Below are 14,789 nucleotides of genomic sequence, written 5' to 3' on the forward strand. Positions count from 1 at the left end.
TCAAAGCAAGAAAAAAAGGGATGTTTGAAGCAATCAGTAGCAGACACTCCTCCCAGGGAAGGTTTCACCTCTGCCATCTACCGGCACGCCACAAAGATCCTCTGCAAATTCATATCCCAAATCCACTTCTTAATGTCATCAAATCCTGTCTGTAACTGTGCATTTAACAAATGTCATAAGGATTTTTGAACATGCAAACTTCCAAGCAAATCATTAGGGAGTTGTTGTCAGTTCATTCCTGATGAAACCAAGTGGGGACAGCTGAGAGAAATTGGTACCATTTAGCTGCTCCCAGCAGCTGAAGCCTCTTCCCAGCAGTTGAAGGAACAACTGGTTTTCAGACTCAGTGGGTCCCTGCAGCTAAAATCTGCTCCTGAAGGAACACTAAAATATTTGGAGAGTCAGGTGGAGATTAATAACATGAAGAAAACAACCACTTTGTAAGCAACACACAGTAAAGTAAGTGCTTTTTATTATGTGTTACATATTTATGTTTTAAAGGCAAGATAGCAGAAAATCAAAACTTTTTCTAAGTAGCAAACATTTATATACAGTGATCTTAACCTATGTGCATTGAATGTGTGTCTTCAACTCAGCTAAGTCCTACAAAGGCAAATACACTTCAACAGTTATTACCCTGGGCAGGGAGAAGGGGTTGAAGTTTCTTCTGCTTGATGGCAGAAGGTATTTGTGGTTTGGAGAAGGGGGGAAATTGCCTTGTTTAATCAAAGCAGTTAAATTGCTTTCAGGAATCACCTCTTTCTGGTAAAATTCAGTGTTCAATCTGTGGAGCACTTCTGCTGCACAACCCAAGAGTGAGTGAGACAGACCCCCGGGCAAACTGGGCAAATGTAGTTGTGCTGCTCTAATCACATCTGTCTATTTCTCCTCCGATTCCCAAGAGAAAACAAAATTAAAAGATCAAAATGTTTTTGGTTCAGAACTAAGATAACATTCTTCAATTTGTGTATGCACATCAAATAGGAAAACCATGTCATTTTTATTGTGTATGCAAACATACACAGTGGGAAAAGAATGCAGTTTATGTTCCCAAAGCAGAGGCCCCCAGCTCGTTTCCTCAGCGCGTCTTAACGCAGCCTCAGAGGAGCAAACCGCGCAGAGCTCCGCTGGGGACGCTTGGAGATCCCCCATTATGTTCCATGAGCTTATTCAGCTGCTTTGACACGTGTGACATTAGCTTGTCCCACAGCTACTCCAGCTCTTACTGGAATGAAAAGTTAAGAACTAATTGGACACTGCTTTGCCAATGTTTTTGGGTTGTTGGTTGTTATTTTTTAAATAAATTAGAAAAATCCAGGCAGAGTAGAGCAAGAGTCTGTCAGATCCAGAGAATCAAACGGTGTTGGTGTTGCTTCTCATGGTCAGGTACAGGATTTCTTTGTGGAAGTTTGCTTGTGCATTCACAAGGTGAAACAAATTCAAAAAGCTGCTCTCCTCCTCATCACGATCCCCTGCCAGGGTAAAGAAAAGCGTTTTCAAAATGATTAGTGAAACGAAATGACTTCTTTGAAGATAAATCTTACTCCTTCAGTGTTTTCAGCGGAGGCTGAATCAGCAGCCTCTGCTTAGATTTATGAGGCATCAGCTCCTGCACCTGATGGCAGGACAGCTGTGAAATAACACAGGAGACTCTCTCCAAAATCCCTTCACTAGCTTGTCCAAAGACAGACAAGAACAATTGTGCGTTAAGACACAAATCTGTCCTAACTGAGCAGGTCGTTCATCTCTCCAGCTTGCCATCATCATGGTTTTATCAAGGCTGACAAGCTGTGGACTGGGAGCAACTGCAGCTTGTGGAGCTGGACAGGCTGGCAGCTGCTCAATGTTCGATGCAGGACCTCAGGCCCAACGCTCTGGTGGGATGTGTTTTCCCAGACTGTTGGTTTCACCATCCCTGGCACTAGGAGTCTCTTAGACAAGAGAAACTGGGGGTAGTTAAAAGATGATTAAGGGAGTGGAGATACCAAGATGATTAAGATGATGAAGGGAGTGGAGCATCTGCCTTATGAGGAAAGGCTGAGGGAGCTGGGGCTCTTCAGCTTGGAGGAGACTGAGGGGACACCTCATTAATGTTTATCAATATGTAAAGGGTGAATGTCAGGAGGATGGAGCCAGGCTCTTCTCAGTGATGCCCAATGGTAGGCCAAGGGGCAATGAGTGTGAGCTGGAACACAGGAGGTTCTGCTTAAACTTGAGAAGAAACTTCTTTCCAGTGAGGGTGCCAGAGCCCTGGGACAGGCTGCCCAGGGAGGGTGTGGAGTCTCCTTCTCTGGAGACATTCAAAACCCACCTGGACACCTTCCTGTGTGATCTCATTGAGGTTCCTGCTCTGGCAGGGGGGTTGGACTGGATGATCTTTTGAGGTCCCTTCCAATCCCCAACATCCTGTGATTCTGTGAAAATGGTTAATATAAATGCCTCTCCCAGTTCTGACACTTGATTGATTATTTTTTCTTATCAAAAAGACTTCAGGCACTCAGTATTGCTCTGCCTGGTGAGGGAGGGAAGGACAGGCTGTGATGGGACACTAACTGTGTTGCTTGGTGCCTTAGTCAGTGTGAGCTCCTGATTAAAGAACGCATCACAGCCTTACCAGACAGCACTGCCTGGAGCATGTCCATGATCATGTGAGCAAAGACGTTCTCCACATACTGCAGGAAGTTGTTCCTGTCCCCTGGAGTGCTGAAAACTTTGCAGACCTTCAGCATCATTTTTACTGCCCAGTCCATGCAGTACAGGTCCTTCTCACAGACCTGGCAAACACAAGAAATATTAGCAACACAGCTTTTATGATGAGTACAACGCTATAAAAGGCAAGATTAACTATTGATTATAATGAATGACTGGATTGGTTGCAGCCATGGCCTGGAAAATGAGGGATTTTTATGAGGACATAGAGGTGGTTGCTCTTGTTGGCATGAAAATGGAGGAACTTCTCAACCTAGGGGTACTTCTCTTCAAGGACAGGCTTGCCACCTTGCAGAGATGTGCTGGACAGGTACTAGAGGGTGTAAGAGTACAAAGCCTCTTACCATACTTACACCTGGTACGTAGTAGGTGGGGAAACAGTTTTCAAGTCTGAGAAAGCAAATCTGGGAGTAAAAAACCAAAAGGCCCAAGTTTTCTCTGTTCAGTGGTACTCACCAAAGTCAGGAAGACCATGAGTCTGGCTAACTCAACCGCTCTCCCGTTCACAGCTTTACTGGCCATGAAAGTGAAGCAAATGTTGTTTCCACTCAGAATCAGAAGCCGAGCGTTGTTCTCCATGAGCCACTCCCGGGGCACAACTTTGTAATAAAACAGAGAGAATTTTAGTGATCTTTGACCAAAAAGGGAAGGAATGCCACAAAAACTATGCTGGAAGATGTGAGTTTATGAATTGTTGGCTTGGATAGCTAAGCAGAATTTGTGAGGGGATACCCAGGGAAATAGAGCTGCAGCAATGAAGTCGTATAAGCAGTTCCTACCAGCAACACAGTTAGAGCTCTTCAAACAGCTTCCGTGATACAATCTCACCCAAAACTTAAATTTCAATGTAGCCATTAACATTGTTCAGTAGGATTTTTGGCTGGAGCAAATATTATGTTTTCAGTGTACACAGCTTGGACAATGTTTGCCTAATAATGGCTAGACAAGACTGGAATTTTAAAGGTCTGTATGGATTCTTAAAATATTTAACAATGGGGAAAGACAGCCTGAAGTTGTAAGCAGTGCTGGGTTTCTCTCTTCCCCAGCTACTGCCTGGCTTCCAAGTGTGATGACTTTTCCAGTTACACCACAGCTACTGTGAGGAATATTACAGTCAGTTTCCCAGGGCACCTCTGTGTCTGCAACACACTTATTGCCAGATTTGGAGGACACGAGCACATAATTCTATGGATTAATGATAAAGGCAAAAACACACCTGACAGCTCATCCACAAGACTGATAACATCATCTGCTGTCCATTCTTTAGCTTCTGTATCATACAGCAGTTTAATTGCATCTGCTAGACCTTTCAGACTGGTCTCATCTGTTGGTCCTTCTATCATTTTCTGCCAAACCACATGTCCTGAGCAATATATTAATCACAACTGCTATTAAGTGACACAGTAATTTATTGTTTTATTTTTTTTTTTAAACAAGAAAGGTGCTAAACTGAGCCTTACAGCCGAGTCAGAGGAGGGGAATTCAGGTAACACAACCCAGTCTTTGTGAGATTTTTTTTTCCATCTGTCATTTTAGTAGCGACAGTGGCAGTTGCAGCATGAATCAAAGGGAGATTTAAAGCAACCCAGGTCTGATAATTAAGTGAGAAAGATGCTTTTCTTCAGGGAAACAGATGCTTCTTTGAGGTGCATTTGAGCTAACTCTGCCCTAAGTAAGGGAGAACAGGAACAGAGGTGCAATTTCTTCACTTGAATTATAACATTTTACATCCATATATATATATATATATGTGGATGTGTGTGTGTGTGTATATATATGGATGTATGTAAATATAAATAGGCACATATATATATATATAATTTATATATTTTATATATGTTAGTGAGGTCTGGTCAAGCAGAACATTTTTTTCCTAGACAATACAATTACATTTTATTTGCATAAAGCTCGCTTTTCAGAAATGCTGCATCCTGCAAGGAAATCTCACTCTCAGGGAACAAACTTTGAAAATTAACCCCCACCCCCACCACAGATTACTCGCCATCAAGAGAAGATACTGGCCCAAAGATGATGTAGAGCAGGCGAGCTTGATTGACCATGGGCCACGGCTTTAAAATACGAGTCAACCAAAATGCAGAATCACTTGGATGGATCCAGTGGTTCAACAAGACGCTGCGACAGTATAACCTTATCCTCAGCTCTAGCTTTCGGGCGCTTCCTGGGGTAAAAGAATGGAGATGTTAGAAATCCACACAATACAGATCATCACTTGCATTTTATAGGAAGAGAAAGAAGGGTTTTATTAAACTACCCAAGAACATCTAGGGGGATTTAATTAAATTCTCAGCTGTTATTTCCTAAGTTTGGCTCTTTTGGATACGTTGCACTAATTCAGGCTGTAGAATCTATCAATGCACCCCCTGGTACCTTTCTGCAGCAGCTCGTGCCCTCAAGGGCTCTGACCTCTGGTTTTTTGGTTACTCTGACCTCTTATCTCTGATAGTATCAGTAAGTGGAAATAGGAGGAAATATGTCTATGGCTGTGTGTAAAGTGTTTCACAGAAATGCCCCCTTCTGTGCTGGGTAACATGAGAATTTCCCGAGAGGCTATGCCACGTCAGTGTGGTGTTTCAGAAATATTAAACCTAATGTTTTGCTCTATCTCTTTATTTCTGTGTTGGTTCTTTTCCCATTGATTTCACTGGCCGGGTGTACAACAGAAAAGATTCAAGTCCATGTTATTGTTTACATAGATATAAAACTTATGCAATGGTTTGATAATGGAATGATTAAAAAAACCACTAAACACCTCTCAAGACAAATCTCTGCACTACAGGATATGTGTCAAAGACAAAAGCAGAAGAATCATCTTTGCTTCTGGTGAAGAAAAAATAGCAGTATTTATCTCTACAAAGGCCAAGAATTTGCTTTAGAATGCCTGGGTGTGAGTCAGGAAAGGATTGGTGCTACAAGGCTTAGCTGAGCTAAAACATTCTCAATTCTAAACACATTTTGTTTGCAGTCATCAGGATCCATTTTCTGACTTCTCCACGAGAGCACGTTCTGATTTGGTAGGACTTTTGTCTGCTTTGGTGATTACCTGGTTTGCTGCTGACAACTGTCTGTACTTTACGGGGTAAATTGCTCAGGTCACAGAGGAAGTTAAAAACCCGGTGACACTCTAGTTCATCCCAGCCTGCTGTTAGGATCTGAAGATTACAAAAGACAGAGGATAAAAATGAATAGACTGAGCCATAGATTTAGATCACAACGCCATTTCTCATATTAATACAATCTCAAATACAATCTGTCCTGCAATTTATCAGAAGAACAGAGAGGGAAGGTGTCATAGCTGGAGCGTGGTGGCTGCACAGCATCTCCCTGATGAGTGCAGGGACACCATTATCTGCTAAAGCCATGCTGTACGTTATGGCAGAGGTGGTACTTGTGCTTGATGCAGCCCAGAATCAAAAGCTGTTAACAGCATCCCACATTCAGGGCCAAGGTCTTATTTTTGAACCTTATGTGGAAAAGTACATGAAGGTATTTGCTACAAAGACAAATGTCCAGGCACAAATAATGATCTGTAGCTCTTAACCATGGAAAGATAATAACTTTTTTGTTCATATTATCAAATATTTTAAGGCTGCATATGTACACACACAAGTTTCAAAGGTTGAAATGCATTTAAAATGTACTCAAAATGCCTGTTCTTCTCAGAGAGATTTTGTTTCTGTATTTTTTTTAAATCAAAGTTACTCTCCAGTAAAGCCTCTATTATGGCAGTTCTAACATTTCACAACCAAACATCTCAAGTAGTGTGAAAAAGGTCCTGCCCTTAGCATTTTACTGCATGTTTGCAGTCACAGTAGATATTACAGTAAATAAGCTGTGGATTGCTGAACTAATTCATTTGACACTGATTTCTTTTTCTTTTCCTTTTTTTTTTTAATTACTTTGAATGTACCATAAGTAAACAAAAGTATTCTGGCATATGATGCGTATAGCCATTTACTTTTAAATTAAACCATCTCTGCTCTTGATTCATGAATTTCAAGCTGTGTAATAAAATGCTCCCCTTCTCCCATGTCTTCTTAGATAATAAATCACTAATCAAAATCCAGACTGGTTGGTAGTGAAATCCAGACCAAGGAATTCTCAAGAGTCAAATCAGCAACTTTTACAACCAGAAAGGGAATTCAGATAACTCTGTGAATAAATACCTTCCCCCCTCCTACCCCCAAGGCTCAAAACCATCTTATACTCCTAAATATCTTGCAAAACCATAGATTAATTTAGAAAACTACCTTAATTTCCTTTTATATTTATGGTACTTGCCTTCTCTCCATAAAGATACTGTACCTGTAAAAATACCCCATAGCACTGTAATCCTAAACAATTCAAAGGACTTGGGCAACCGTTAAGTTTAAAACAGGAAACCTGCAAGTGCAAAACACTGGTAATTTATCTGAACTGACCAGAAACTAATTCCTGTGAATGAAAATTCTCTGTACTGCTTGTGTCCATCAATACTGATTAGAGAGGTTCAGAAGGATTCACTTCTCTTATTGTAACAAGTTCTAGTACCTAGGTTATGGCTTAGCTTTATGTTCAAAACTGTGGTCAAATGGGTGTGAAAAAGGACTCTGAGTAGTGACTGTTTTGGGGGCAGTAACATTTCTATGAAGAGCTGTGCTCTTCCACTGTGAAATTTCTGGTAGTCTGAAGAAAAAGAAAACTTTTTTTTAACTGAAGAAAAGTTGAAAACCACTGCTCTTGGAATATGAAATCTCAGTTGAACAGCCATGTGTTCAATATGCTGGGTTAGGCTTTTCTATTATTATTTTTTTAAAAAAACCACAATAAATTCATTACACAGTAGTAATAAACTCCAGCAAAGGGAGAGTAAAAGGGATAATTCAGCTAGCAATTGGTGTTGTAAGTGCAAGGGACGATTTGACACGCTTAGTGAAAGGAAGGTGAACTTACTTCTGCGAGAATCTTGTGGATATACTTCAGCCTATCTTTGGTAGGCAGGAGCAGCGTGCATCTTTTAAGCAACAATCCTGCGAACAAAAGGAAAGACATCCCCTCCTGTGAGAGTACATACGTGGCACAGACGTTCCCGACTCAGCTGAAGCACACACACACTAGTGAGAGAGAGCTGGTACTGCAGGGCAGAAGGAGGGGTCTGTGCTTTGGAGAAGGGGTGTTTGCTTCTGCAGCGGGGACATCTCTTACTAGAGAGCCGTTGCCAGGGAGTATGTAAGCTTCCCGTGCCATAACTTGTTTATTGTGTTGTTTTAAAGCCCCCCCTTAGTCGCAGTTGGTGCCCTGTTAAAATTACTATATTGGTTTTAGAATTATAGTTGTTAAAAGTACTGGAAATAACTGTTACTTGTTGTTACTACCTCTTTTCACAGCACCCTGGGGAACTGGTTTTCCCTTTACATCATGAAAAGCTGAGCTTCTAAAATTTTTTCAAGATAGCCACGTGCTCTAAAAAGAAAATATCCTAAACTGTGTTAATGTAAAACATAGCTAAGAGGTGAAATTCTTTTCCTACCCAGAACTGAAATGGTATGTGTTTAGGATGTCACAGTCTGGAGTTCATTATGGTGTGGAACAGCTGTTTGTAAAGCAGGATTTTTTTTCTATACTACTGATGGAAAATGGGTTAACAGGTTGCTCTTCAAAAAATTCTACCAGAATAATATATATATATACCTTGTTTGCTAATTAATCAGGAATTCCACAGAAAAGCATGTACTTTTCTGGAAAACAAACAAACAAACAACTTTTTTTCTTCTTCTTCTTCTTGAATTGTCAGTTTCCCAAAAAAATACATCACTTCTCCAATGTCAACAAGTCCTTTATGGATTTACCCTGGTTCTGAATGGATTCTTTCCTTATTTAGAAGTGTGTTAACATTCCTACACGATGGATATAATTTATTCACCAGCCTAGGACATGCTCCAAAGCTCAGTCCAGTCCATTTTCTATTGACTAGATTAGATTTGAGAGAGGAGTGGAAGATTTTACCATGGACTTGAGTGCAGCCAGACCCTTCTGAGTTTAAGTGAGATTTATGTAATGTGCAGACCCTGCTCTGAACACGAATGTATTTTCCCCATTGAGTCTGGTCTTTCCTGCTGTAAAGTAAATATTGATATTACAACTGACCTCTTAACAAAAACGTTCTCTTGAGCCTTCCACTGATGACACAGACACTGCCCGTGATCTTTATATTTTGAGTATATCATGATTTTACTACTAGGCCTACTACAGGATGGGTTCACACCTATATTTAAATAACAAGTTGCCATTTTGTATGTGGTTACTACAAAGCCCAAATTAATTTAGGTTTTGGTTGGTTTGGTTTTTTTTATTGGGTTTTTTTAAGAATTACAAGGTTTCAGGCTTCATTTTAAAAATAAGGCACTATTTTAAGATGCCTCAAACCTACATGGATTGATTACAATAGGAGGTCTTTGGTCTGAATGACTTTAGCAGCACTCCTTTACCTTGTGTATGCATTTATTTAATGTCTTAAGTTCAAACCATACTTAGAATTCTGCATCTAACCATGGCATCATTTTATCTCCCTGTCAAATAAGCACTGTTCTTTTTATCTGATAGATAACAGTAAATAGATATGGATCAAATTAGGTTTTAATTTAATTTGCTTCTCTGATAGATGAATATTGATAGTGGGTGGGTGAAGAAAATTTTTAGTGTTCAGGATGTATAAGAAGAAATGCTTCATTTCTGAGTGAGAGGCTGAATGACTTGCAATCAATGTGTTTTAAAGATTAGCAAGAAAGTTAAAAAGCAAATTATTTTGATTTTAAGGGTGTGCAGGACTCCTCATTACCATTGAACCCATGTTGTTTTGATCTAGATTTCTATTAGTCTATGCTAAAAGAGGTCTGAGCAGCTGGAAGAAAGAACAAGTGAATTTTTTCACCCAGAAAAGGTTTGGTTAGCACACAGGATACCATGACAGCAAAAGTACAGACATTTTCACATTGCCCTTAAACTATGAGTGAGAGGATAATGTGTTCTTCATGCCCATTTCAGTCTTTGATAGAAAGCTGCCAAGGAGAATGCTACTCACTGACAACTGTGATAACATTTTTGCCATGAGCACAGTTCTTTTCTAAGAAGTGGAATGTGCTCTGCAAGACATCTCAAGTAGATTATCAAGCAGCCTTTCCGATGGCAACTGTTGTTGGTCACATTAGAATCAGCCTGGGTTTAAGTACTGCGGCTGCATTTCCCAGACTGAGGAATGTGAGCTACTCCAAAGCAATTCAGGAAGGCAGCCTCAACAGCCAAATTCCTTCAGCTAGTGTGGGGCCTGGAGTCGGTTTCTGCTGCGGTTTCCAGTGATGGTGTCCAAACAAACTACATTTGGAGACACCTACTACTGAGAACTGATCCTCTGCCTAAGCCCTGCCTGCCATTTGATAGGGAAAAATAAACAGATCGGAGGCAGAACATACATTATTTTTTCCATAACTAAGAGGTTTTGGAATCATTTCAGGTAATTCCTCCCACTTCCCCCTGCTACTTAATGGTATTTGAGTGGGTTATTTGGCATGGGAAGGAACTTCACGTTCAGAGGGAGCTACACAAATGATTTGGGCTAAATCCTCAGCATTTTACCGATCAATGGGTAGAACAGAAGAAACCTTTTAACAGAGTTTGGTTCTCCTCTAATTGTTACCATTTGCATGAAAGGATCACCTAGAGATTTGTAGTGCTCTAAAAGATAGGATCCTTCTCTCTTGCCAGGTAGCTCGAGGTTATGAAAGTCTTTCAATAAGAGCCTTCGGTTTCCGGATGGGGTTGAGATGTAATTAATAAGGCGGCTGCTGATGGTTTTGGACACCATGCTCAGCATGCTGATATCCTTCACTGAAAAAGCAAAACCCAGTATACTTGTAAATCTTTACTGCAAGAGAAATGCTGATCACTAGTCAATAACTTTATTTTTCTTCCAAAATAGACCAAGAAATAAGATTTACAAATAAAACAAAACTTAATTATTTTTTATCTCCTTTGCTGACAAACTGTAATAATTAGGAATTGGTAGATCTAAGGAATACTTTTCACACATAGTAGGCAGAAAACCACTTCAAATAGTTTGTAATTATCATTTAAATTTTTGTCATTTGGTTCTTCACACCTAAAAGCTGAAAATTCAGAGAATAAGTCACATAAAATGACTTCAACTAGCTGAAAGGTAAAACATTTTAAATAAAAATGACTTTTTCTAAAGGGAAAATTTTTGAGATAATTTTCAGATATTGGAAGTAATACCTTTCTTATCAGATTCTCACCTGAAAGATAGTTCAATACCATTTGAAAGATCTCTAATGGAAGTGTTTTAAAATAGCCAAGTGTTGACAGAGATTGGGAATCTATGTCCAAGATGTTGCAGTGTCTGGAGCGCCGGTTACTGCGTCTGTGTTTCTGGTTAGGAATCAAGGTGTAGCTGGTCCCTGCAGTGGATGTCATCGTTCTGTTAGTCTCATAAATTTAACCTGGAGAGAAAATATGAAAGTCTTATTTTCAGAGGAGGAAAATACCAAAACTAGGCTAAGAGGAAACCACTCCATTGTAGACACAGCACTAGAGTGCTAGAAAATGTTGTCACATGCATGGGATAAATTTTGGTTTGAATTTAGTGCAATGGCATGCAATTTACTAAATAATTTTCTAATTCCATGTCTCAGAGAATAGAGTATTCAGATGAAGAAGAAAAGATAAAAGCACTGGGGGACATCATATAAGTGGGATATCAGAAAGTTAGGAAGATAGTTCTAAATGGAAACTCTTGAGGAGATATATGTGATGGTACAAGCTACAGTAATTAACATTCTCTTACCTTCTTACACTAATTATTCAACAGAATATGACAACGTTATAGACATGTGATTGGAATGATTTTCACGTTGATTCCTTTAGAGTGGTAACTACTTGTACACATGCTGGCTTATGACCAAAAAGGAAAAAAGATTAAAAGTAATGAAGTGATGCTTCAAACCATTCTTTCCTGCAGCATTTAAGTTGATACATGGCTTAATTTCATGTATGTGTTTTATACAAATAAATGATATAGTGTTGCTCTATTAAAAAACCCCAGTGACCCAGGCTTTGCCAAATTGATGAGGGTCTGAAAAGTAAAGGAGTTTTAAAAGATTGATAAATATGTCCTTTTGATTTGCCTTCTGGTTTCTGAGTCTCTAGAATAGGTACACTTCACATTGTCAGCCAACAATGAGTTAGTGACTCACAGCCTCTTAAATATTTTTTTTTTTTTAAAAACTGAGATTTTTCACACTGTTTCTCGATTCCAGCAGCTGAGGCTTCAGGGAAATTGCCAAAGAGAATGAGTGCTGCAGTATAATTACCAGAGCTGGCAGCACTGGTAGTAACAGAACTGGAACCCATCCAAGCTGCAGTGCAACATCCCAGTTACCATCAGTGGGAAATACACTCGGAGAATAGACCTCATTGTTTCAAAGATTAAAAATTTACAAAAAATTACAGAAAACAAGTTCCAAACATCCTTCACATTTATTACGAAATCACCCAAGCCAGACCTCTCTAATATGCCACTGAGCAAAATTACCACATCCACAATGGAAGCACTGTTTGTACTGACAACTGAAAGAATACGGGGCATTTCATTCGAAGTGTTACAAATGGGTTTGGCTGACTTGTGCTGGTTTGCTGGATAGAGTTTGCATTGTACATTTAAGGAAGTTATACTGCACTGGAAGCATTTTAAATTTAGGTATGGTATAATTCAAGCTAGCTAAAGAAGTTTAGAGTTTAAACTTGCACAAGGTTCATGAGCAAATGCAACTGCTTCTAAAATTAGGGTTTCATTAGGCTTTTATGCTGCTCAGGCAAGAGAGAGAAAATTGATGTCACACCTTTAAGAACAATCAAGAAACAACCTACAGATAAACATACGGTTCTATGTAAAAATGTTTATCTTCTAAAAGCAAAGAAAGCGAAGTCTGAAGTCAGTGGGAATTTTATACACGCAACTGTGGATTTAAGAGAACTTAAATTCCTTCTGTACACTATACAAAGCAGCTCCACTCCTGTTTAAATACAGGGCACCACTAAACTTTGTTAAAGAGATTAAATCTGATACATATTTCTGATTCATACTTCAGAAATAAAGTTGCAATCCTATGATACTTTTTTTTCCTCCCCCACTTCCCTTACTCTCTTTAGCAGGACTGTATGGTAAGGGGTTGGTTGGGTTTTTTTTTTAATCTTACCTTAGGTCTGTGATTGTGTTATATGGAAGAAAAAAATCCCACTTCACCACAAGGGAGGTTTTCAGAAGTACTCAGCCAATTCCAGTCTGTTTCTATTCAACTTGATTGAAGCTGAATTGACTACCGCTATTTTAATTTAGAGCAGAGCTAGATAAAATTAATGTAAATAAAAAATGAGTACAAGCAGCGAGTTTCAAAGCCAAAGCTTAGAGACTTTATTGAAAGCTCCCATTTGCTTCCTTTTTGACTTAACATGGTTTTTATTTCTTAGGGAGTTCAGCCAGAGCAGGGCAATGGTCTGTGCATCTCCATCTGCTGCTGGGATACCACTTGTTTAGAGAACTGCTTAATCCAGACTGGAAAATTGAAAGGTAAATGTTAAATATTTAACAAGCTAAACTCATAATATTAGCCAAGAAGGGTCACCTTATTTGTTGCTATAAGCTAATTTGTTTACAAGGCAGAAAGCATCAACTTCCAGCCCCCTGTAGAATGTTTCTTGTCCTTAAGCAGTTGCTAAACTCCTGCTAATGGATGCACTTTTGTCCTGTTATTTCTCTGAGCCCTCTGTTAGCATTTGGCAAACATTTATTGCAAAAGGTTGTTTACTTTGGAGATTGGCTTGGAACATTTCCGTTTCCCTGCTTCCTCACAAAGAGCATAAAACCAATTGCTTCAAATATTAACTCAACAGGGTTTTTTCCTTTTATTTTCTTTTTTTAATGTTCTCTTTTTCCTTGTGAGTGCAAATTAAAATGTATGAATTCAAATGTGGGGTGACACACCTTAGAGCACAGCCATGGTGTTAAGTGCTTGTTACCCCCAGGCCCACACCAACAACTTACAAAAACCATATTTTTATTTATGCTAAAGGCTCCACATCAGATTGGTAGTGCAAACCAGTCCTGTAAGCACATAAATTGATTAATAACTGTGGGTAGAACACAAATCTTGGTGACTCCTGAGCCCGATGCTGATGGCGACTGCAGTTTGCCTGTGGGGAGGGAGGGCTGGGTCAGGCTCGTCCCTTCAGGCTCTGGTCTGAGGGGAAACACCAACACCTGCTTTTTTTTCCCCACAGCCCAGGCTGGTTTTGCTCCTCAGACTACAGTATTTGAGGCAATTGGTTATATTTGGCCTTTTACCTGCGTTTTTGGGTGGGATTTAGCCGGGTTATGACAAACCTTGAGGCCAAACGACTGACTAGGCCGCGTTCCCCTCCGCAGGCCTTCGCCTTCACATCCCGCCAAAACTGGGGACAAAGGGGGACATAAATGGGGACTTACATCCCCAAACCTGCGCGTGGTTAATAGAGAAGGTCTGGCAGTCGATGCCTACTTACAGACAACGCTTTGTGAGCCGTGTTTTACCTCAGGGAAATGGCCTTTCTACAAACAGCCCCACAGCCGGGACACCCGCCGGGCTGCCTCTGAGGGGAGCAGCCGAGGAATGGGGCTGTGTGGGGTGAGCAGACCCCGCTGCCTCTGTGAGCACCGCACCCCGCGTTCCTGAGGGCACAGTGATGGGACATCAAGGACTTTCCAGCGTCCCATGTCCTTCTGCAGGTGTAGAAGGAGCTGGAAGGAGAGTGACAGGTTCAAACTGGCATTGGGATGTGCCAGTGGGATATTCTGTATCATATAACGTCGTGCCCGGTATATAAATGAGGGTTGAATGGAGTGCTAGGACTTGTTCTCTTCTGGGATTGTGGTTTGGGATTTTTTATAGAATCATAGAATGGTTTGGGTTGGAAGGGACCTTAAAGCTCATCCAGTCCCAACCCCCCTGCCAGCAGCAGGGACACCTTCCACTAGA

At 40.3% G+C, this 14,789-nt stretch overlaps 1 protein-coding gene across 1 annotated transcript; it reads right to left on the reverse strand.

Moving 5' to 3' along the window:
* Positions 1-1,353: 1,353 nt before the first annotated feature.
* FBXO47 (F-box protein 47) lies at positions 1,354-11,193 on the reverse strand. The gene is made up of 10 exons (XM_010172308.1): positions 11,016-11,193; positions 10,420-10,590; positions 7,660-7,736; positions 7,033-7,110; positions 5,771-5,879; positions 4,712-4,888; positions 3,926-4,072; positions 3,166-3,308; positions 2,615-2,774; positions 1,354-1,472 (listed from the first exon to the last, which is right to left on the reverse strand). The coding sequence occupies exons 1-10, from the start codon at positions 11,191-11,193 to the stop codon at positions 1,354-1,356; spliced, it is 1,359 nt and encodes a 452-aa protein (XP_010170610.1).
* Positions 11,194-14,789: the final 3,596 nt, after the last annotated feature.

The sequence above is a fragment of the Antrostomus carolinensis genome, unplaced genomic scaffold (assembly GCF_000700745.2).
Source record: "Antrostomus carolinensis isolate BGI_N321 unplaced genomic scaffold, ASM70074v2 scaffold27107, whole genome shotgun sequence".
Lineage (NCBI taxonomy): Eukaryota > Metazoa > Chordata > Aves > Caprimulgiformes > Caprimulgidae > Antrostomus > Antrostomus carolinensis.